Consider the following 24,809-nt stretch of genomic DNA (forward strand, 5'->3'; position numbering starts at 1 on the left):
TCTCTAGGGATCAGGTTGCAATCTGTGGTTTTGGGGAGCATTTCTGGGTTAACATATTAATTACAGTGGTCAAGGACACACTTTGGCAAGGGATCCCTAAGTCTTGACAGCACTACTCAAGCAGAGCTATTTTTCATGAAGGTCCTATCCACATTACAGTTGCTTACTGGTCTTTTGTGGACATGGAGGGTCCTAGGATAATTCTGCCTTTGGCATCACCATTCCCTAGGGACTCGTGGTGGGTTGGTCCTCCACATCTGAAAATGAGTAAAGAGCTTATGCATTGTTGGAAGTGGACAAGAGGGCAGCAAAATAAATTACATCTGCCTGGATTTCATCAGCTATAGCCAGCCTGTAAGGGGGATAAGATGGATCGTATCTGCTTGTCTTTTGGATAAAGGGAAACACTAAGCATCTAGTCCTTCTTTACTAAGGCTCCTCAACCTTTTTCGTTGTACAGCCTCAATGACATCATTGTCTGGCTCTGACTTTTGGACTTAGTCTATTTTATTTTATTTTTTTTTAACAACAAAACAACACACTGGGTAATTTGTAAAGAAAAAGACATATTTCTCAGTGTGCTGCTGGAGGCTAGGGAGGTCTAATATCAAGGTTCTGGCATGTTTCCAAAGCCTTCATGTACCACCATCCCTTGGCAGAAAGGCAAAGCGAGTGTGACCGATATAAAGAGAGAACTTGAAGCTTCCAATCTTTTCATAATGAACATTCACCCATTCATGAAGGCAGAGTTCTCATAGCCTCATTGTGCTGTAGCTATTTCTATCTTCAAGTCCTTGTTGCTTTTCAGGCTTGCTCATAGTTGCTTTTTGGCTATCTGTCTCTTTAAATGTTGGCATTCCTCAGCATTTTCTTCTTGATTCATTTCTCTTCCTGCCACACATTCACCCCAAAAGACTTGCTAGACCCCAGAGCCCCTCTCTCCACACGTTGGATCACCTCCCAAATGTTAAACTTTATCCCTATCCTGCAGGGCCCATACTACCAATAGCATTGTTTCTGACTCATCAAACCAACCAACCAACCAACAAAAAAGCAGAAGCAACCTTCCCAATCCCTTAGTCTGCCGTAATTATGGGAGCCAGCCTGAACGTTGTCGGATGATTGATGGAATCCCTCACCTCTATTTACAAAATGCCAGGAGACAGCCCTGTCACAGCCCTGTTCTGTCAGTGCCCTAAGTCTCCGTCCGAAACTACTAACTGTCCTATGGAGAGTGGGCAACTTGCCCTGCTTCTGTCACCACCCAATCATAGACTCAACTTTTGCAACGTTCATCCATCCCTTCTATTTCTTTCTTCATGTCACCAACTTTTATTAAATCCCCTATCATTTTGTATCTAGATTTCTCCAGCCACGGTGAATACCTTGGTTGACTCAAACATGAATCTTGACTCGGATCTTCCTTGTTATTGTCCACTAAAGAAAAGAGAAGGCCTGCTTTTATCTTCATGTCCACAAAGAAACAGTCAGGTGACAATCCAGCACGGCACCTAGGCTCATGAAGAGGGAGACAGTCAAACTAACAGGGTAAGAGAAAAACTGTGAATCCTTGTTTGGAATTTAGCTTAGCCTCGGGCTACGTATGTCTCTGAACTACCTCTGCAACACTGGGAGGTACAATAGAACCGACCTAACGGTAATGCGAAGATGCTATAAATGAGCTCATTTATATGAGTAAAGTGTTTGCTACCATGCCTGGCTGCAAACACAGGGAAGAGACGAAGGATCCTCCGTAGGGATGACAGTGACAGCCTAATGTCTCTTCCACACTCATCTCCGTAGTCACAACTCCACAGTTCCCTTCAAGTAGACATTTTGGAAGACTCAGTTCTCGGAAGGCTTCCAGAAGGTTCTATGTCACATAGTTCCTCAAGTGTGAAGTCCTTTCTGAGACATGGCTTTTCTCTTGCCACCAGGCTGAGAGTTCCTACAAGGCAAGGGCTAGATCTTCCCTACACATTCCTAGGGCCACTGCCGTGCTTAAAACACACGGATGTTCAATGAAGGTCAGTTGGCTAAATCAATAAGTGAACGTATATTGATGATATGTATCAGCCTTGCAAATATTTTTGCTCATATTACCATTGCGATAAAACTAACACATCATGTTAGAAAGCTATTTCAACTTTATGAATTTGGCTATTGAAGGTGATCTTTGGAAAGGGATCTTTACAAAGTCTTGTATATATCTGGTGTCAGTAAAGTATACAGTAACTGACTCACCAGAAGATCAATTAATAGAACAGTGACAAACTAGTGCTGTGGGGTATGTGTGTGTGTGTGTGTGTGTGTGTGTGTTGTGTATCTGCATCCCATGACATTTTTGTGGAAATCAGAAGACAAAGTTTGGAAGTCAGTTCTCTCCTACCACGTGGGGTTCAGAGTTCGAACTTAGGTCATCACGCTTGATGGCAGGGCCTTTACCCACCGAATCAAAAGATGGCCGCCAAAAGATGAAATCTTAAAAGGAAAATCAGCTAGGCAACTCAAGATAGGCTTTTAAGTAAATTGAAACCAAGCCCAAATTATTTTTAGGGAAAGGAATAAAACCATACATGTGACTCCAAACTTTGCAGAAACTCTAATAAAGTCTTGTCCCAAATAAATCCTCTAAATTAGGGAAAGACAGTAAGTGTTAATTGAAGTCACAGCTTTAACACCCGGTTGATAGTTTCCAAAATGAGAGGATTTTAAAGCCTTGTAGTCAAAAGGCCTCCCCCATCTCTCTTTCTCTCCCCGCTCACTCTCTCTCTCTCTCTCACCACATATATTTTTTAATCTGGCCAGTCTCCACAAACTGTTAAACAAAAATATTTAAGCAAAAAAAAAAAAAAAAAAAAAAAAAAGAGCAATAGAGTTCTAAATAATGCAATATTCTGTTTCTCTCTTTAAACAAGTACCTAAGCAGCATTGGTTAGGGAATAAGATATTTTAAAACAAGATTTTAGTTTTAGTTAAATGTCCCTCTGTGGGTTTGTGCACTTCCGTGTAGGTGCCTGTGGAGGCCGGAAGAGGGCATCCAGTCCCCTGGAGTGGGAGTTACAATGGTTTGTGACCTGGGTGCTGGGAACCGAACTCAGGCCGTCTGTTCAGAGAGTACTACTCACTGTTAACCACCACCTTCAGCCCAAAGCTTTGCTTCTTTAGATCAAAACTGATTATGTCATCTCTTCTAAACGGAAGGTGTGGCCACCTCTCTTCAGAATCCTTAAAACGGACCTTATTAATAAGATCTTACTAATAAGATTAATAAGGTAACTTGAGATGAATCGCTGGAAACGAGTTTTGCAAAAGATTCAAGAAATATACAATTTCTTTCTTCTTAAAACAGAGGTGCCTATACAACCTGTCCCTAATGACAACTGCCCTTCAGCAACCCAGTTCCAGGAGGGGAAATTCCAATAACCAATACCCGAGAGCCCAGGGCTCCGCACCAGGGTCAAGGCTTGGCAGGGAGAGTGGTAGCGCCCCTATCCCGTCCCCTCCACGCCCACCTCCTCAGCCAGAGTCCCCTCCCCTTGCCTGAGCCGGACTCTCATTGCCTTCATTGTTGGCCGCATCTGTCACTTTGTGGGCAGGATGACATGAATGGATGGCCCGGACACACCTTCCGTCCCAGTCCTGAAAACCCCTTCGGGATCTGCAGACAGCTCCTGGACGCTGCCAGAGGAGCCGCTGAGGGCCAGGGACGCACCCCACCCCGCCGCCCAGATCCTGCCCGCTCCGCTCCGCGTGCCTGTCCCGGCGCACTCGCTCCCTCCCCGCGGCTCCCGGGCAGCGGGCACGCACCATGCTGCCCAGCTCTGTGGCGGCCCAGGCCGGAACCTACTGGGATGTGGTGGCATCCTCGGCACTCCTCGGCCTCCCCGCGCCGGGCTTTGGCAGCTTGGGCAAGAGTTTCCTGATCGAGAACTTGCTGCGCGCGGGGGCCGGGCCCACGCACGCGCCCCCGCCCCCGCGCCCGGCGCCGGGTCCCGAGTGTCCGCCGCTGCGGCCGCTGCCTGCCAGCCCGGTGCCGCTCAAGCTGTGCCCGGCAGGGCCCTACGGTGTGCGCTGGGCCTTCCAGATGGCCCCTGGCCGGGCTCCAGGGGAGCGAGACAGTGCCTACCAGCCCTCAGCCCCAGGTGAGCTTTGGTGGAGGGGAACCTCGGCTCAGGAAAGCCTCAATTCAGGGCAAACTCAGCTCAGGGGAGCCTCGATCCGGGGACGCCTCAGTCCAGGGAACCTCTGTCCAGGGCAGCCCTGGTTCCAGGTGACCCTCAGCCCCTGGAGAGTCCGGCTGCCCCAGCACCAACCACAGTCGCCACGGGTGAGCTGCGCACAGCGCGAGTGCTTGCCCCAACGGCCCAAGGCTGCAGGCATTGGACAAATGATATTTGTGGACCTAGGATTCCTTTCCTTTCTCCACCTCATCCCGCCCTCATCCTTCCTGGCCTCCTCCTTCAACAGGTGGCTGGGCTACCAGCGTGGTTTGATCTCAGGGGGAGTCTGGGGGTTCAGCCTTTCTAGCTGACTGGGGCCTGTCCCGTGTCATCTCTGGAAAGTCATTGGCAGGGTAGGGCTGCAGGCTTAGCGGCCCTGAGACCTCGCTATTGCCTCGGTCTGGGTCTGATGGTTTGAAAAGAGTTGCGCAAACTTTGGTTTTCACAGTTTGGATCTCTTGAGGTGTTAAGAACTCAAGACAGACGCTCGCCTGGTGCTGAGCTAGCTGGTGCAGTCAGGTTGGAAACTAAAGTAGGAAGTTCTCCTATAAACAGGAATTTACCGAAAGAAGTACACTTTGGGTTTATTTATATTTTTACCGAAGAAAACCTAACTACTAGTGGAACTGGGAGGAAGGCTTCGGGCAGCTGAGATAAATTAATTCAAAGCTGAAACCAGCCATTAACATAGTTGCCAAGCAATTGGGAAACCGAGATCCAGTTGGATTAATTTTTTTTTTTTAAGCTGCGTCCTTATACGATCTTAACTCATTCTTTTAATCCCGGTGGGTTTGTCGGGAATGACTAACACGCCATTCAAGCAGTTTCCATTGTCCCCGCAAACTGCCAGATCAAATTTATTGCTAATGGCTTTATAGAATTTAGCGTGTTTAGAACCTGTCCTGGTCTTTCACTTGGAATGGCCACTAACAGAATGGAACAAATGAAATTATTAACACCGGTCTCATTCACAGAGTGTAAAGCCTAAACACTGGGAAAGCCTTTTGCACCCTGCGAGAAGAGCAGGCTCAAGTGAAGGCAAGGTCTACGTGCCTTGGGAATGCTTGCATGGTTGTTTTTGAAACAGAATGAAATTAGAAATTTGTGAGATAGGTCCATGGGACCACAAATAAGTAAATACTGTCACACAAATAACATTTTTTTTTTCAAGATAATTTGGTGATTTGCATGAGTTGCTGGTTTGGAATTGTGTTCACAGAAGTTATTTTTAAATGAATTCTTAAGTTGCTGTTGATTGACTTTCAGGGGTGCAAAATTACTTAGTTGTAACCTTTGCTGACTTTTCAGCGGTTAAACTAAGTGTGGATTAACATGGATAGCTCAGTAACCGGTAAAGTAATTTCATATGCATATTCATTTCACTCTAAATATTGTAATTAATGGAGAAAGAGTTTCCAACATTATTTATTTTACAAGAACATATTCACTCTGGTATACTTACTGAAGTATTCAAATAAAAACTGACTTTATAAGGAATTAAGAGGGCATAATTCGAAATACTTTACAATAGTTTAGATGTATGTTTTACCGAATATTTTATTCAGTCCTCACCGAGGATTCCATTTTTCCATTTATTCAAACCTCACTGAGGTTAATTTTAATCTGAACAAGGAAACCTTTGTTTCAAATGCATTTCTGTGAAGAAATCACCCATGGACACACCCCCCCACACACACACGCTACCCTTCCCCACCCCGCCCTGGTAAATCCATGGGCACAGATATGCTGTTTAAAACCAGGTTTACACTCATTTGTGTTTGTAGTTTAGGAGAGCTCACAGCTTTCTGAACATGGCCTCCATTTTAAGCGGCGCTGTTCTGTTTTAGTACACGAAGGAGCCCTTTCATCCGAGGTTGTGAGGTTGTGACAGGAGCTCCAGGGATAATCTGGAGATCAGGTGACCGGGTGTGGCTGCTCTCACTCTGCCAGCTCAGGGCTGAGCTTTCAGTCAATGCTGTACCACGGTACACCTCACTTAGAAGAGCCAGTCCCCTCTTCCAAAGATCGCAGTAGATCCCTTTTGGAAATAACCAGTGAGGAATCATTAGGTATGTGCTTTTGTTTTTCGGTTTGGTTTTGGTCTGCGGTGGAGATTGAATTGGTGCCTTATTCATGGTAGGCAAGCACCTACTCTTGACTCCCACTTGAAACCCCTAGGAATAAATTCTGAGTCTTTACTTTAGACATTGACTTGGGAAAGAATAATAAAATATGATTTAAATAATTTTAACAAATTGGCTACACTTGTTTTTGCCGACCTTAATTTGTTGACCAGCGAGAATTTGCCACAGTCACATTATAGAGATCATGCGGTCCAAAACTGATGATCTGGACATCTCTTTGCACCTTCCCTTCATTACCTTAGTTACATATGTACTGTTAATCACACCACGCATCTCATTTCCTCAGCGAAGCTTGAGGTCTGACAGGTGTCCAGCTGTTTTGGGTGATTGGCACAGTCACTGAGCAAGCAGTGCACTCTCAGCTACCATTTTCACAATCCTCATGGTAGGCCAGAAGGTAGCTGTTGGCATGGCGATTGTTCTTTTTTTTTAATAATAAAATTATTTCCCTTGCTAATTTTGTTCTTGTCCTAGGAGCCCCTTTAAATGTGTGCAGACTCCCAAGAGAGAAAAATAAAACTGCTCCCAATCTTTAGTCTGTTACCTTGGCTTAGTCTTGCTTCAACTATGAGAAAATAACAAGGGATAATGAGACCTCATAGAGTCCAACCAAGGGAATGAATCGGGGAGGAAGTCTAGCTGAGAAAGGGCTCTAGCTCCCCAGGTCAAGAGTGAAGTAGAGCTTCATTGCTTAGTCCCCGAGAATCAGCAACTTTGAATACTTGGGGGAAAGAGGCTCTGAGCAATATACTACCAAACAGCTGACGTTTAAAATTGCCGACACCAAAGGGCATTTCTGAAGGCTCGAGGAAGATGCATTTACTGACAGCAGGTAATGAATGGAGTCACTTCCACGTTTTATCAGAGAGAGAGAGAGATGTCATCGACCCATTGTAGTTTACGAGTGGGGAGTCAGGAAACTTTGCAAGCGAAATTCTAAGTATTAAAGGTAATACTCCCAAAGCTTGTTTTGTTTTGGTTTTTGAAGTAAAGGTTTATTTGGCTTACTCTCCCAAAGGGACAAGAGGAGTTCATCTTGGTGGGCAGACAAGCAGTAGGAGGCATGGTGACAGAGAAGGAAGCTGAAAGATCACATTTCAACCCCACACAAAGCAGAGGAAGCACACTGAAAATAGGGCAAGGTTATGACTTCCCAACGCCACTCACAGTCTCCCCAGTGATGTGCTTCCTCCAGCAAGGATGCACCTTCTAAGTCCCCCAAGCAGCACCAGCGACCGGGGACCAAGTACTCAAACATCTGAGCCTACACAGGGACATCTCTCTGATATAACATTAAACATTGTCCACTCCTTTAAAATGATGAAAAAGCACATCTTTCTGTTTCCCGATACCTAGTACCTCATGCTCACATCAGCACACCCACTCAGCTATTCTACCCATCTTACAGATGAGACAGTTAGGCTCATAAGGCTTTTCAGGTTGAATTAACAACTCTGATGGCAAAGTGTTGAGAACAATTCAGAAAAATCTAACCATGTCATCGGTTTTGCCTCTTGCATTCATATCATCAATATCCTCACCATTTGAAAAACACTGTGCGTATCAGAATGTTTATGTCTTTTTAAATTTAAAAGAGCGGTCTTGAAATTTACAAAAGATGAATTTTTCTTAGTTATGAGACTGCTATGTGAATTTTTCTGTTTTGTCCGATCAGTTCTCTCTCTTCAAATTAAGTTTAACAAACAACATTTAATGACATTTGTTTAAAAATATTTAGAAAGCATTTGATATAAAAGTACTTTGCTATTTATTAAATCCATTTGTGTGCATTTGAAAGTATTAGAAAACAAATTTTTATCCTGGAAAAGTGAGTTAAACATTCTTTAAGTTGTCTTAACTTATATGTTGTGTAGTCCAGAAAAGCAAGATTGCTTTTTTTTTTTCTCTCTCATTCATCTGGAATTGCTTTTTATCATCAACATTCAACATGTTGTCTGACTGTCTCATTTATCTTTCTGTCTAGAGAATTGTCAGCCTACTAATTTTTAACTCTGTTTTACCTGTCTTGCATTTAGAATGGCATTTTATTCTCCCTTCATTGAGATACACCGACACTGTGGCTCTAGAAAACTGCTTTAAGCACTTGCTAAGGGATAGTTTGGAAGTCTTTAAAGTCTGACTCCAACCACAGCATGTCAGGCTTATTGATAAAGTATTCTCAAGCTTTGTTTTTGGCTGACTGAAACCTTGGAACTGGCCATGTTAAGATGCTGACCAGAACCAGGACAGCAAGAGCATAGGATTCGGAATGAGACAGTGACAGCCTCATTAGAGCAGATCTTTGTTCCAGCCTTTACCATCTTTTGCTGGGAATAACAAAACCAGGTTCCTAATATAGCCACATATTTTTGTAACCCACTTAGCACATCTTTGTAGGTAACATATACATGACATACATAACTCATGACAATTTCTGAGCACAGCCCCCAAGTTAATCACCACCTTTAGGTTGAAGGAGCAGTCCTTATCATGAGTAGCATTCATGGACCCTTTACTTTAGTGCTGACAGAGAAAGCCATCCGTCTTATACAATAGCATCTGATTTGGAAACAGCTCATGTATGTTTGAGATATCTCCAACTTCAGCAGCTCCTCACCTTCCATCAGTGAATACGTTCTCCTTCACTCTGACAATGGGATATGAGTGGAAATGAGTATGGAGCCAGAGCAGCGATAAATGCAGAAGACAGTTTCTAGTTCTTCTGTGTGGTTTCTACTTTAATGACTTCAGAGGTTAAGAGGTACAATGGCTTGAATACCCAGAACTTTATGCACATTACATGGAATTTAAGCAGAATTCAGAAGGTTCATGGCTGCACCAGATAAGGATACCATATGTGCTGGGCAACTCGTGGGGATGACCAAGGGTGGTTTTATCTCTCCCCTGATGTTAGAGTTTTACTTGGGCCTGTGTGTGCCTGGCAATGCTGTCATCCCCTCTTCTTTATCTGTGTCAGATTCCATTGTCTTCCTCCTCAGTGTGCTGCCTCCTTCCTCTCCTTGTGCTCACCAGAAAACAGTTCTGTTTAAGATGCTTACATGTAACTAAGTAAAAATGATGGTGACTTGTCAGTAAAGGGCCACTGTCTGTGCTTAGGAATTGTGTACTAAAATGTTTTCCGATTTTTTGGTTGCAAAAGTCTGTACACAAGGGAAGGATTTTTTAAACTATTTAATCAAACGTGTACCTCTTTTCAAGTGTGTAGTATTTTATTTATTCTGCCATCTACTTTTTAACTACTAAATTTGCATTGTTGCCATTGACTAAAGCTTTAGAATCCATCTTATTCCTTTTGAGTTTTGAAGCTGGATCTCACCATATAACCCATTCTGGCTTGGAACTTTTTCTATGTTGTCAAGAACCTTTCTATTTTATACAAATTTATATCTTTGAACTCATGCTACTTCTGCTTCAGCCTCCTAAGAGCTGAGGTTACAGGTGTTCTTGGGCTATACTGTACTTGGCCTAGCTAACTCTTCTTCATCTTCTGCTCCTTCTTCTTTTTTGAAAAATCGATTCTCCTCTCTTAAAGTTTTCTCTGACTCACACTCCCCCTGTTCCCTGACTAGGTATACATACAACAAAGTATACAATTTTAAGTCACTATATATAAGTTTTCATTCAAATACACCTGGCATTTGCCAGGAGTAAAAAGGCAGAGTCTAAATGGAAACAATATGATTTTTATCTCAAAACACTTGTTAGAATCCTCATTTAGAGCTTCATTAGATCATTCTTCTGTTTTATACACTGTGAGTAAGAAATTGGATTTTTGCCTTAACATATAACACACTTACTGGGCTCTTGTATATTTTATTCCAAAGTACTTTATTTTGCTTACAGTAATGTTTCCACTTTTAATGGAATCTCCACCTTTCGTTCTTTTTAGCCTCCAGTCAATACTCAGCTTGGCAATGCTGAGTGATTTGTCACTCTATATAACGTTACCCCAACTCATTTCCTTTTTAAGAACATTATTCACTTTTGTCAAGTGGCTGTTAGTTGTGAATATATCAGGGCTGTATTTTTTTGTGAGTTATGTGAACAGTAAACTTAAGGCACTAAAATTCTTTCTGAAGTCAGAGATCAAAAAGCTGCTATGAGTTTTTAGACCTTTGTTTTGGAACTATGGCATCTAGAATAAGGAAAGGCGAAAAAGAAGAAAGAAAAGGAGCCAAGGAGTTTGAGCCTATTTGTGTTTATTGCTGAATGTTTAATAACCTTCTTGTTTTGTGGATGTTCCTGCGAGGGTGGTTCTCTGGTATGAGGGCGGGTACTCTTCGGCATCCTTAAGTTTGTTAATCCTGGCGGCCACTGGAAGCAGAATGGGTGATACAGTTCTACAAATCCTATGAAGTCTCTGAGTTTCTTGTCCTTTAAAACTTTAAACCTTGGATAACTTTTTAAATTGAAATACACAGTGGAGTAAGTTCCCTTTGGACAAAGCTAACGTGGTTCAGTCAGAGAATAAAGCCTTGACTGCTGGCAGGTTTCTAATAGGACTACCACACACCGGACTCAGTCACACCCAACAACTCCGAAGTTACACTGAGACTGAAGTCCAAAAAGCCCCCTGAGCCTCGACAGGAAGGACAGCATCCACAGTTGCTGTGGAGACCTCCTGACTCAAAAAGCCCAAAATGTTTACTTCCTGGCTCAGAAAAGTTTTCCAGCCCTTCATTCAGAGCATGAATGGCAAGTTGGGGGATGTTTTAAAGACTCTTACCCATGTCTGAGCCTTCAGCAACTGCTTGTGATCTTAAGGTCTAGATTAAAGTGCTTCACGTTACAGATTGTGTCGTCCACAGTGACCCAAGATGCCTGGCTTCAATACGAGAATAGGGGTTAGTATCTGCTTTAACTTTCAACCACACACCTCAAAATAACCCTTGGCAGGAGGCAGGAAAGGACATGAGAGGCGTTTCCTCTATTTTTGTCACAGTTAAAGTACTGTGAGATTCTACATCAGCATTTCATAGATTAGAAAAAAAAAATCCCATTTTATTCATTTTCGGTCCTCCTGTGGGCTGACTGAGCTCAGCGGAGTGGTCCTCACTTGGGAAGTCCTGAGGTTGTGGTGGGACATCCAGGTTCCATGGGCTGCGGGCCCAAGGTGCTGCCCATGAGTCTGACTGGCAGTTGATACTGGCTGGTGACTGAGTGCTCAGCTGGAGCTCTTCATCCCGATTTGCGTTCTTTGATGTCTTGAACCTGTTTGTTGCATGGTTTCTGGGCTCTAAATGGGAGAGTTCGGAAAATAAGCCTGCATGGTCTCTGGAGCTCTGGACGTTCTGGAGCCTCTAACTAAACACAACACGTCTTGGAGGTTCTAAAATGTGGCCGTGCCAACATCCTGATTGAGAAAGTTCGCTGAGACCGTTTAACGTTCCAGGGAAGAACAAACAGCCTCCACTTCTCGGTAGTAGGGAGACTCTCAGCCCACTGTAGCCACTTAAGATCTGCCACAGGGGAATAGTACGGTTCCTGTTGGACCCAGCGTCTGGAGTAGACCTGTGTGGGAATTGACCAACCGAGTGTTAGAGAGCTTGAGCGCACTGAGACTTCAATGCAGAGATGTTTTGGGAGCAATGGATGCCATTGTTTTATAGTGTTGTCCTCTGTAACACCTCCTTTATAGTACAGAGAGCAAGGCACTCCCTCAGATTCAGCTAGTTTTCTTGTAGCTATGTAACAGGCAGTGTGAGACAGCAGAATCAGTGACCATGGACTCAGATGACGGTCACAAGGATCTGGTTAGTGTGCCACAGCTCACAAAGAAGCCAGGCAATCCACTTGATGGTCCTGGATCAAGATATTGGTGCAGGTATTTAAATCTATGCTTATTAGTAGCTGTTGCCACCATGTGGTGTCGCCAGACTAGGCATTTGGACCCCTGCACAACTGAGCCACCACTACCCAGTGAGATTTGCAAATGTAGCTTTATTCCCATCACCAAGGTAGTCCAGAAAACACAAATTACCCAATGACTGCAGACAGATTAAAAACACTCGCTTTGGGATTAAGGCCTTCATGTCGGCAGCTATGGAGCTGTTCTCAGTTACACTTGGTGCTGCATTCCTTTGACCTGGCCCCGGAAGTTGGACAAGTTTTCTTAACCTGCTCGACATCCCCGTTCCTTTGTATGCCACTTCTCCTAACTAGAATGCCTTTCTCTCCTTTTGTCATTCTGAGTGCTTTTCAAATGATTTTCAAACATCCAAAGGTGTTTGTCATGCTTAAGGACACCCTTAGCGAAGCCTTCCTGACTACAGTTAAATTTGTTTGTTTTTCTCCTTTGTACATTTCAGAGTGCAGAGATGCCAGGTGTGTCGGTAGCACTGTGTAGCTCAGCAGAAGCCCCGGCCACACCGCGTCTTTTCCCATGTGGCCTCAGTATCGCCCTCCACTCACACATGATCCAGGCGGGGGAAGGGCGACCGTCCATGGAGCACTGCTGTCTGCTAGGCATTGTTTTGCACTCTTTTCAGCGACATCGTCCTGGCTAGACATTATAATAACCTGTGGAGTTTTTGAACCAATGCTAAGTGAGGGGCCTCTTACAATCCAGGTCTGATTTATCCTTGTTGATATGGAGGCCAGACATCAGTATTTTTGCGTACATTGTATATATTGTGTGTTCAGAGCTGAGAAGCATTGCTTGGAGAAAACATATGAAACTCTTTTTATCTTCTTGGGGAATGCATCAGGTTTGATAGAATAAAATTTGGAGTACTGGAAAATCTATACCTTCCCTTCCATCTTTTTTTTTTTTTTAAACTAGGAGATTCAGATCTGTTAGTTTATTTAGAAAAACAAAAAGGCAAAAAGCAAAAATTTCAAGGATTGGCAACAAAAAGTTGCCCTTTTTGTCTTTGTAGGCTTAGCAGGCAGTACACAAGTTGGCACTTGATAGAATGTAGCTCGTATTTGACATGGGTTTAAAGGCCAGAATCAAGCAAGAAGCATTTCCCTGGAATTATCTTCTCATGAGCTGTTCCCATACCTGCTATTTTCTGTTTGTCAAACACTTGAAGCAAAACCCAAAATGCCCACTTCTGTTGTTTCCTGTGGACCAGAAAGGTAAATGGATGGACCTTCTTAGCTTGTTTTCCTGCTGACTGAAAGTGAAGTTTGCAACTGGATCACACAAATGCGTTGCTTCAAACTGACTGTGTGACTGACTGAGTGACAACACAGGGGGCCTGCTTAAGCAATGGGTAGTTCTTGGGTCTGACTGGACAGAGGTTTGCCTCCCTCTACAGCCTCGTCTTGGGGTCTACCATAGGCTAGATAGTCTCTTCAAATATATACTATTTTTCAAGTCACAGTTTAGACTTCTTGAAAACAAATCCTGGGAATAATTTCACTTCCTAGAATCTGCCTCTCATCCAGTCCCTACTTTCTTAGCTAATAATCAGTCATTATGTGAAGATCACCATGGTGTATCTTGCTCATTTTTAGCATTTTTGAAAGAATTCATTCACATGCCAGATGCCTGTCCCTTTGAAGTACAGTGTCAGTGAGTGGAGGGAGGATGTGCTAAATTCAGGGCCAGCCCAGGGGCCAGCATACAAGTACAGCTACTGGCCAGGAGGCCTGCCACGATAAATGGTCAAATAATGACATACAGACTTCAGTGACTGAATCTGAAATGTTTATCAGGGATTAAATTGCCCCTTTCCTGCCTTTTTCAGAGCGTCTTCAAAGCATCTGCTAAGGGCCTAATGGTTTTGAGATATCTGTCAGCCTAGCACTTGCTCTCATCAGCCTCCAGTTTGCCTTTTACTCATGGCTTCCAAAAAGTATGTTGTTTACAAATATTAAAAGTGTAATGTGTATTTTGAATGCTTCGTGTTATTTCAAATCTCGGTTTCCTCTGACTGCCACTCAGCACTCAGTATCACAGACTCACATGTATTGGTACTTGCCTTCCGTCAGATGTAAAAAAGGAGCACTTAATTGGAATTTCACAGCAATTTCCACATAAACCAGTCTAAAGAAGGTGTATGTATGTATAGCAGTCAGGAGCTGACTAACCTCCTGTTAAGTGTGCGTGTCAAAGAGATGATTTAAGATGGTGAAAACATTCTGCACAATAGACCTGCCAGTCTTGTCATATCACAATGGGGAGGCCAGTTTCCATTGCCCCTATTAGAATGATTACTGTAGACTTTGACTATACTTCTGCAACTGAAGATTTTGTGTCACTTTGCTTACAGATTTTAAATGGAGCAATGCATGGCATTGTAGCAGAATGCTGAATTAAACCTTTCCTGGTTTAACATCAGATCACGTGCTTTCAAGCCACATCATCACACATGAGTTTAATCGGTGTCTTGTCTCACAGGAACTAAATTTTTAAGCCATTATTTTTCTGTTGTTAGGGCCATCGGCAAAGACTGGGGAACAATTTGTTAGAATAGGAAACTCTATCCTTTATTTATACCTTGCATTGTTTTGTGGTGTAACTGGTGTATAGTCTTCTATGTTCTATACTTGAACAAAACCCAAGTGGACATACACAGTTTTGATGCTTCCAGGCTACATGGTAGATGTTAAACTTTATATGTGTAATTGCAATGTGGACTTTTCTTTTTTTTTTCCATACCTAGTAAAAACAAAGAAGAGCCTAAAATCCCAATAGCCGTGCATAATTATGTAAAGAACTCTCATTTCAGAGAGGTAATAAGTTAACAGAAATGCTTGAAAATAAACACAAAGATGCAAACTCATATATCTATAAGTAGTAATGGAAATGTAATCTACCTAAAACTGTCATATTCTTCTTTAACTCCTTTTTCTTTTTTGAGAATTTCATACCTGGGTAGTGTATTTGTATCATTTCCATATTGTCTACCTTCAACTACTCTCGCTTCCTCCTCCTCCCTCTCCACCTCTTCTTTACACACAAACTGCTGAGTCCCTTCTGTGTTGCTTATGTGTGTGTGTGTGTGTTTAACGCCAACCGCTTGGGACTGGAAGACATACCAGGCAGTCTGTCACTCAAGAAGACTAATTCTCCCTCTCTTAGCAGCTGACAATTGCCTGTAGCTCTTCAAGATTTTCCCCTTCCATGTTGGAATGTCAACTGGTGTCATTACCCAGATCTTGTTTAAGTGACCACATTGTTACGGTTTCATGGAGTATGCTTCCAATATAAAATGTATAGTTCAAGTAAAATGATCTTGTCTGTGATGGTTTTATGGTCAACATTAGAATAATTCACAAAAGTACCGAAGCTATGTCTTTTATTAATTTGGGAAAACCAAGATAATTTGTCATTTCTTCTCTTTGCTGAGTTACCAATTTTAAAAACAGCATTAAAACACTTATGGGTTTTTTTTTTTTTTTTTTTAGAAATTCAGATATTAAATAAATAAAAACAATTATATCGACATCTCAACATTGTTTGATAGGAGAGACAGATACTGGGTTTTTAACTTGTTTACAGTTTTGAGGCCTTTGGGATTTTACAAATACCGTAAATACTTTTCTTGGGCAATCTATTTGTTTTATTGTTCCTTTTAAATAAATTGGCTAAAATAACTACATGCTTTTTTAATATAAGAGTGCAAGTCTGAAAATACCATGTTCTTTAAAAGGTATGTAGGCATATCAAAATAAAATTACCTGGTGTGATCAAGAAAAAAAAATGTTGCCACATAAAGATAAGAGAAAATAATAATAATAATCTTTATTTATTATTATTTATTATTATTGATTATTATTATTATTGAGATTTATATTTCAAGGTCATCAACCTCAAAAGATTTGAGGGTGTTCTGGGGTGCAGAACAAGGTTAATGTTTTACCCCATTCCCTTAGAAGAACAGGAATGTTTCTTGTTCTTCATTTCAAAGACCTTTTATTCAATTACAGTTTGTCAGTTAATGATGCCACATATGTCAAGGCAAAAGCAGGTGCCTACATTCAGGAATCATGACCTATATTTTTCTATATTGTACTAAATGCATTTTTTTAAAGGCCATGGTATGTTGAAGCCATTTAACTCGGCTTGGCACTTACTTCTCAATAACAACAGCTATTAGAGTCCACCAAGGTCTTCATAACTATTTTTCTATGGAGCAATGAATGGAGTTCAATATTTTTCTTAAATACTGTATTTCAATAAAATGATTATTATCTTTGTAATGGTGCAGTCAAAATCTAAGAACAGCATATGATAATAATAAAAAATCCCTCATGATTATTTAGACACCTTTTCAGACACACTGCTCAGGTCTCCTTTCCACACACACAGGATTCCGTAAACAGCCCTTCACAGCCTTGTGAGTCATGTGTTTGAATAAACTGAGCAGGATAGAACTAAGGGAGACCCGCTATGGCGTAAAATGCTTTCTGGTAACTAGATTTACCTTGAGAGGCAATGTGATTGTTTGTGAACACTTTAAAACAAGTGGCTTCAATCAGAAACAGTACTTTCATTATGGTACTGCTCAGTAAATTAGCTCGTACCATCTCAGGAATTCAGCTAACCACATCTTTCATATAACCTGAAAATGAACACTGAAGTGATAAAATCTCTTTAAAAAAAAAAAAAGACATTTAAATTGTTTCTTGGTAAGTCGGACCTTTAGAACCATGCCATTTAATATTGTAATCCTTATTCACAGGAGACTCTTTAAATTTAAATGAATTTGGTCTGAAGATTCACTACCTACTCAAGCTAGCCATATATTTGAGCTTGGCGATTGCCTTTGGCCAGGAGCAGCCATGTTGGCCAGGGCGGATAGGGGCCTGCCCATCACTGCAGATGCTCCTTGCATACTATTACCCTCGTGTGTCTTGTATAAAGAACAGTCGGCATTCATTATTTGTAATTACAACCACGCTGGTTCCGGTCTTTCCACCACATCTTCCAGATCCGAGGAAAGCGCTTGGCAGGAACTTTGACACTTTAAAATGACTTTAATTTCAGTACAAGTTAGAACTGAGGGGAGGTTTAGCAACGCAGCCCTCCTGCTCAGGGGCTCGGGGAAGCTGGAGTTTTGAATATTGTGTAAAAGAAACGGTTAATCAATGAGATCAATGCTTTCTCTGCAGTGCCCTCCAAACCTTTTCTTCTGAGCGCCTCGCCATTCTACTCTGCGTGCTGCGGTGGGTCCTGCAGGCGCCCTGCCTCCCCCACAGCTTTTTCAAGTAAGTTTTAATGCTTCATCAGCAATGCCTCAGTTACTCTGTAAACCAAAGCAGCAGGATTTAATGTGCTCGGGGAAGCTAATTGGCAGTGCAGCGGCAAGGAGCTAATTCCTCACTAAAAAAATCACAGCGACCCTATTCAGGAGGTTTCCAGAGATTATCAAACCTCGGCACAGTGAGCGATTGTGAGCCGGTTTCGGCAACACTAAACCCGGGGCCGACACACCAAGGCAAGGGCTTGTTTTCCATTTGATATAAAAGATCTCAGAGGGACCAGTTTGGCTCTTTCTGAAGCCTGCAGCCACACTCCGTTGAAGAAGGGAGAAAAGGGAAAGCGGGTAAAAAGGGTGCTCTGTGTGGCGTTTCCATTCGGCTTAAAATGACTCAGAAAAACACAGGTCTAGAGATTGATTAGAAGCTCGGGGATCACAAAAGGGGGTAAATTATTGTCTCTGTCCTCCTGAAGAAGCCTGGGCAGGATCGCAGGCAATGTTTTCAGGAACCTGGTCTCTAAACGTTATAAAAGCAAAATCCATTTGTGTCTGGGAAGAGGAGAATCTAAACAGAGCAGCGTGGTTCTCTCGCTCAGACACCGCGTTACAGGTGGCTTGGGATGTCGGTGAAACCCACAGGCAGAGGATGAGCGTTTGCGTGAGTCACAAGAAGGCACTTACACAGGGACACAGCCACGCCAGGTGAGCGTGGAGAGAGGGCCAGCCCCAAGCCACAGGCCCATGAATGTCTTCAGCCCTTACGGCCCGGCCCGCTATGTGTTCCTGGGTTTTATGGATGTTTCAGGAGAGGAGTGCCACCCCCCCCCCCCCCCCCAGATGACTCCCGACAAGAGAGGCAGCAAATGCTGCTGTTTAATGAGCTGCGGGCTCCTGGGCTTCTCTTTAGGAGGCTGATACTTTCCCACAGAGCGCTTTGCACGGCTGGGATGTGGCTACAATGGGTGACAGACCCGTGACCAATCCTCACTTTTGCTGGACTCATCCACACGCGACCTCACCACAATTTTTCACTCGGCAGATGAACTTTAGGGACCATTTCACAGTGAGAGGGCTTGGGCAAGGGTCATTTGTCCTTTTGTGCGGTCATAAAGCCAGGCTCTGTGTGTCAGCCTTTTCTCCTGCTTCACATCCCAAGTGAATTTCTGGACACCATTTAAAGCCCTTGACTGAAAAATAAAGCCGTGAATGAAACTGACTTTTATAGACTCATTCTGGCTCATCTTCCCATATAGCCCTGTCCACCTGAAAGGGATTTTAGTGGCTGAGCTGAGTGCATATAGGGACTTGCTGAATGCACAGGGGCCCATTATCAACTGTGAGGATTGTTTATTAACCAGGACCGATACACTGCTATTCTGGCAGTGATCTATTAATTGTCGATTTGACTAGAATGCATTGAATTTGAATAGTGAGATAGAAACCGTGACTAAACCTTCTACTCGCTCCTTCAAGGTGGTCCTCTATGAGGGCGATTGAAAAACCTGTGCAAATCAAGGCACCATTTATCACCAGTTATAGAGTGGCAGGGAAAGATGTCCGAGGGAGACACTTAAACTCAGATGCTTAAAGCCTCATCCCAGTGGCACCTCTGGCTACTGAAGAGGCTGCACACTTAGCTTCACTTACTCCATCTTGGTATCGTTTGCTTCAGGAGGTTGCTGGTGCTGAAGTTCAAGATGGAGTGAGCAGACACAAGGGGAGCTCGCGTAATGGGGTATGCTAAGGGTATACGTGGGTACACGTATTGCTGTTTTGTAGCAGCATTTTAAGAGTGTCTAGCCTATGAAAGTCTGGGCGTTTCATAAATAGGAAAACAAAACAAAACAAAACAAAGCACTGAGGCTCTTTAACCGAGCACGTCATCCGCTCAAAGGCTCGAGCGATTATTTTTAAGCAGGTCGCATTTTCTCTCATTACTTCCCAGCCCTTCACAGCCAGTGCCCTCTACATAGCTGTTGTAAATGATGCTCAGCCCTCAGGGCTTCCAGCCCCATGTTTATCTTGGGGGGGGACACATGGCTTGAGAGACCAGTGCGGTTCACATCAGGGATGGGCAGTACTGCCCTTGACTTGTCTGCCCTCCTCGCACTGGCCTCTCAGGACCATTTGGAGAGGCTGCATGTGTTTTTAATAAATGGTGCCGTGTCACGTTATTACTCATGACTCTGAAATCAATTTCTTATTTTCCTATTTAGAATGCTCATTCACGCTGGCAGCAACTAATAATACGGTGCCATCTTGTTGTCCATAAAGAGTTCTACATAAACAACCGTGATACCCAGGGTACAGCTAATGAGCTTTAGATCTGCAGCGCCTTTTCACTAAAGGAATTTACTAGATTTTCTTTTCTTTTTTTAATAATAAGTGTTTATGTCCAAGTTGCTAAATTATTTTCCATTGCAGGGAGAGAGAGAGAGAGAGAGAGAGAGAGAGAGAGAGAGAGAGGGAGAAAATGAACTGTTCAAGTAAGCTTGTGTTAAGTTTCCACTTGGACAGCCAAAAGTAAGGTTTATACTAAAAGTTTTAACAAGTGATGAAACTGGTGGCTGCTCTTGTTTCTGCACAATGTCGACTCTGCTCCCTCCCCAGGCCCAGGACTGGGTCAGCACATTTGTAGCTAAGCAAGTGAAATGCTCCTTCCACTCTTAACGTGATGCATTTGTTTAATGTCCACTGGAATTTTCTTAGCTTCTCAGCTGTAGGGTTGACTCCTTGTTGCAAATGTGGAAGCCATCATTTGCCCGGTGCCCTTCTCGCATGCAGTAAACAGTTTAATAGGCACAATGCTAAGACATTGAGAGCAGTAGAGAAAATTGAAAGGCACCAGTAAAAGCTGGCCCCTCCCCTAAAGCACTGCACGGAAAATCTTTGATATTACACTCATAAACTTATTTTCAAAAATAACACATTTCTCAGCCAAAATGAAAAGGAAAGTTGTGGAAATGATGTGGATAATGACTTTTTTTTTTTAAAGCTAAATTAAAAGTTGGAAATTTTAATTAGGTGGACTAGCTAATTGAGTTAATTAGATAATTATTTAATTTTGTCTTTGAGTACCAAACTTGACCTTTTAAGAATTTTATTTCCTAGAAGACAGAACTTCAACTTGGAACCAACTTTCTATAAGTCTGAGCAGAGAAAACCTGTTACCAGGACAAACTGCTCTGCCTTTTCCTGGAAGATGTACTCAGATTTGACATTTCCAGCTCATCACTGTCTCTTTGTCCTTGTTAAAACTTAAAAGAACATCATATCTGCTCCAAGCTTTAGTGTAGCATTGTGTGGAAGACAGCAAGGAAGGGGCATGCTTTTTATGGGGTGACTGGAGATTAAGGGGTTTCACTTTCAAAGATGGGCAATGCTCTGGTTAATATTGTTGTCACCTGACCTGGGTGTTGGTTTTACTGCTCTCAGCTGGAGTGATGGGTCCTCTGAAGAGCCAGGGCTGTGGAAACCTAGGAGAGACTGAAAGCAATTCCCAGCACACACATGCACACAGATATAAAATAGCTAACATATAGAAAGATTTAATGTGGCCATTCTAAGATCTTCGAAGAGACATAGTTTTGTTTTTTTGTTTTTTGTTTTTTTTTTTTTTAATTTAGAAAGAAGTCTGATTATACTGCTTAAAGATCAGTGAGTTTATAGATTGTTGGGTTATAGGTATTGACTTCTCAAAAGTGATGGAGTGGTGTTGCACAGATAAATGACATTAGGTCAGCCAAGAAGAATGTCTGAAGGATCAGAGACTCAAAACAATAGGCTTTCCAAGTTGATGGCCCTATTCAAAGCTCTAGAGAGGCAAGGGCAGTATGAGTTTCATTCCTGAGGTGCAGTTCTTTCTCTGCCTGAGTGTTCAGCCCAGGTCATAGAGGTGGGGACATCCCAGGCCTGTGGGCTGCTTGTCTATAACCCATTCCCTGAGTAACACAAAGTCATACGTATGGCTGCTTATAAAAATCCTGATTTTTGGTTCCCTAAAAGAGTGCACAAATACAGAATAGGAAGGAGTAGGATGGACGGGCGGGACAGAGCAAAGTGGGGAAAAGTGGAATGCCGTCTCAGTGTTTGTCTGTAGAATGTCACTAGGATACGAAGTGTGCTTTAGCCATAGGCTCTGCTGAGGAGGCCACATTCCTACTAGATTCTGAAAGGCTTAGATTGACCATGACTTTTTGGTTCAGGAGACCCTTTTAAGGCACATTAAATAGACTCTCATGTAAAATCCAAGCTAAGAGGAAGCCACTGAGTGAAGGACCTCTGCACTTCTCACACCCAACTTGGTGAAGAAGTGTCTAAGTTGAGGAGAGTCCTAAGACCAAATTCTGGGTTGTATGAAGGCCTGAGGATAGGGTTTGGGTTTGTATTTGAAAATAATGCTGAGGCATCTCTTCATGGAAGAGAAGAGCATAGGATATAAACATCTGGAAGCAGAAGATGAGCAGTTGTAACTGTTGGGAAAGTGCTGCAGGATGGCACAGGCCTGCAGACAACACCCTCACCCTCAGCCAGGGAAAACTGGCATCAGGAGACACACTCCAGATTGAAATGGCAAAATCTGAAGGAACAGTAAATGGAGGCTAGTGGTATTTTAACTAGCCTGTAGGAAAAGCTTGGATCATACAAGTGGCCTCTCTCTCCTCCAGCTCTGAGAGGATGCCGAGTTCATTAGAAGGATGACAGAGTCCATGGGAATGGTGCGGGAACTCTGTTCCCCTTAAGACTGCTGTAGTGGCTGCTTGTTTTTACTAGGAAATGTTTTAAAATGTAAAACAGCACGCATGGATTACCTGTCTGTACTTCTCTAATGGCCTACCATGGTGCGTACGCTGCTGCTCTATCCTTTCCCCTCTGCATTTTTGCCGACTCGTAAGCCCAATGCATATCGGTGCTTAGGGGTTATGGGGAATATGTATCCCTGAAGAAGACTATTTAGGGTTTCTTGTAGCAATAGGCATGGGACTGTTGCCCAGGGTGGGAGTCAGGAAGCCAAAGAGGCTAACCCTCACACGGAGTCCTGGTGCATGGTCAATGGAAACGGGTGTGGAGTTGCCATGGTAAAATGACATGTGTGTGAGATTGGGTATGGGGCGTGGTTGTGAGGAATGAGGACACCAATGCAGCAGACACATGGAAAAGACACGAAGGATATAGCATTCTTTGCGTTTGCCACGGATTTCGTTTGTTCATTGGTTGTTACTGTTCATTTTAGGGCACCAAATTCAGAAAAAGTTGGCACAGAAGTTAATACCCAAAGTTGGTTATGGGCCCAGGAGGTTTGTTCTTCATAGGGTGAGGCCTGGTTTCGGTTTATGTTCCCCGCAATGTTGGAACTGCATCCATAGATCCTCGACAGGAATATGGTTTTTTTTTTTTTTTTTTAAACCTAAAAATATCTTGTTAGGACTTCTATTAAAGATTGTGGGGATATTTGAATGAGTCTCATCTCCCCATTGCCTTATCTTGAGATCTAGAACTTGGCATAGGAGTTAAAACTGAAAAAAGGCAGAAACCTAGGGTACAACTCTATTTAAGGGAAAATTCAGTTTATTTTATTACCTCAGTAGTCTATAAGGTTTTATACTTCACATATAAATGTAGAAGTTTTTTGTTTGTTTTTTTTAAACCTAAAATGCTTACCTCTCTGTAGGGCTGGGTTCATCCTGTCTTTGAGCAAGGCCTCCCTGATCAAATTCTATCCTAAGCTCATCACACACACCCTCGCCTCTAACACACTGGAGACAGCAGGCTCTGTGTGACTCTTCGATGCAGCTTCTCCAAAGCTGCCCTCGCCTGGCGTCCTGCCTCCCTCCCGACACTGACGCTGTGAAGTTACTTTTCTGGGGATTGGCTGTTTGCCTATCTTCCGTGGGCTCTCCTGCTCTGGCTGTGGCTCTTGTGCTGCTCTGTGGTCCCTGTGACGGTCACGTGCTCCCCTCACTGTTGAGCCCGTGGGCCTCTCTTCGCCAATTGCGAGCATCTTAAGGACAGGTTGGACTCATCGTCAGCCCTCACGCAACGCCTATGCAGCAGCCAAGCTGGTCCCCACTGGGAAATAGATTGGAGCTTAAACTGCCGACAGCGGGCATGCGCTTTACGCCCACATTTCTGCGATCACTCACAGTAGCGTTCACTTTGTTCTCCTGGGCCCCTTTTCCTTGCTGTAAGCACAGTGCAGATTTTGAGGCCTTCTTTTAAAACATCACATGCAGCCCTTTCCTTACTGCTGTCTGTCTTCTTAGTCTTTACTTTCAAAGGTTCTTCAAGATCTTATCAGTTGGATAGTTTATATATGTCTTCGGGTCGTTGCCATTCTCTTCTAATTTCTAATGCTTCGGTCTACACCGTTAGATTGGAAACAATTGTTAATCCAGGGCACCCAAATGCAGAGGGAAGAGCCAGGCCGAACTGAGAGTGTCTGGGTGGCGTGTGAGCTTGTGTCCCTTGCATAGAATTGGACCTGCGTTACCCCATGAACTTTGGGAGTGGCCGGTGAGGCATATGTATGATCCATTTAAGGACCAGCTCAGCTGCCAAGGGGGAGACAGACTCATAGGACATGGCGCTATTTTTGTGTTATTTTATTGACCCCTTGGAGCATCCTCCCAAGATCAACATTTCATCTGGTCGCCGAAGAAGTCCATGACCCAGAGAGCTTAAGCAGCATGGCTCTCACTGTAGAGCTATGCCACTGCGCCCACTATGAGGTGCGGCTCTTCTGAGAGTCTAAGGACAACTCTTCTCTAACCCTGTGCCCTTTTGTCTTGCTCCTCTCTGCCAGGAGAAGAACACGGGCTGCCTCTGCTGACCCAGGACTCAAATGCCAAAGCTCGAAGGGGGATTTTAAGAAGAGCTGTGTTCTCAGAGGACCAGAGAAAGGCCCTGGAGAAAATGTTTCAGAAGCAGAAATACATCAGCAAAACAGACCGAAGGAAACTCGCTGTCAGCTTGGGACTGAAGGAGTCACAGGTACCAATAAGGAGGAAGATGCCTCCTATTCCTAACTTCAGCAGGGGCGTGATGATGAAGTTTGTTCTTTTTGCCAAATATGTCTTGTGTGAGGCTTGTACCCAAAGAACTCAAATTCAGGAGAATTCAAATGTTATCCAACTACCTAGTGACCTTCTTAGGTCATCACATCTGGCCACAGTGAAGCCGTCTCACTTATATCAGAGGACATAGTTATATTGTGTACTCAGCATCTATCTATCTATCTATCTATCTATCTATCTATCTATCTATCTATC

At 43.2% G+C, this 24,809-nt stretch overlaps 1 protein-coding gene across 2 annotated transcripts in view; it reads left to right on the plus strand.

The window, feature by feature from the left end:
* Window positions 1–3,594: 3,594 nt before the first annotated feature.
* The window catches only part of Dbx2 (developing brain homeobox 2), a 27,517-nt gene continuing 6,302 nt past the window's right edge, over window positions 3,595–24,809 (plus strand). The window contains exons 1-3 of one of the 2 annotated variants that reach the window (XM_055627128.1): window positions 3,595–4,145; window positions 17,453–17,548; window positions 24,344–24,531. In XM_055627128.1, coding sequence (XP_055483103.1) covers window positions 3,812–4,145; window positions 17,453–17,548; window positions 24,344–24,531 — 618 coding nt within the window. In that variant the 5' untranslated portion in view covers window positions 3,595–3,811. The remainder of the gene's footprint in view (window positions 4,146–17,452; window positions 17,549–24,343; window positions 24,532–24,809) is intronic. The other variant, XM_055627129.1, reaches the window with a different exon arrangement.

Source organism: Psammomys obesus, unplaced genomic scaffold (genome assembly GCF_907164565.1).
Source record: "Psammomys obesus unplaced genomic scaffold, mPsaObe1.curated_primary_1811, whole genome shotgun sequence".
NCBI classification, from domain to species: Eukaryota; Metazoa; Chordata; class Mammalia; order Rodentia; family Muridae; genus Psammomys; species Psammomys obesus.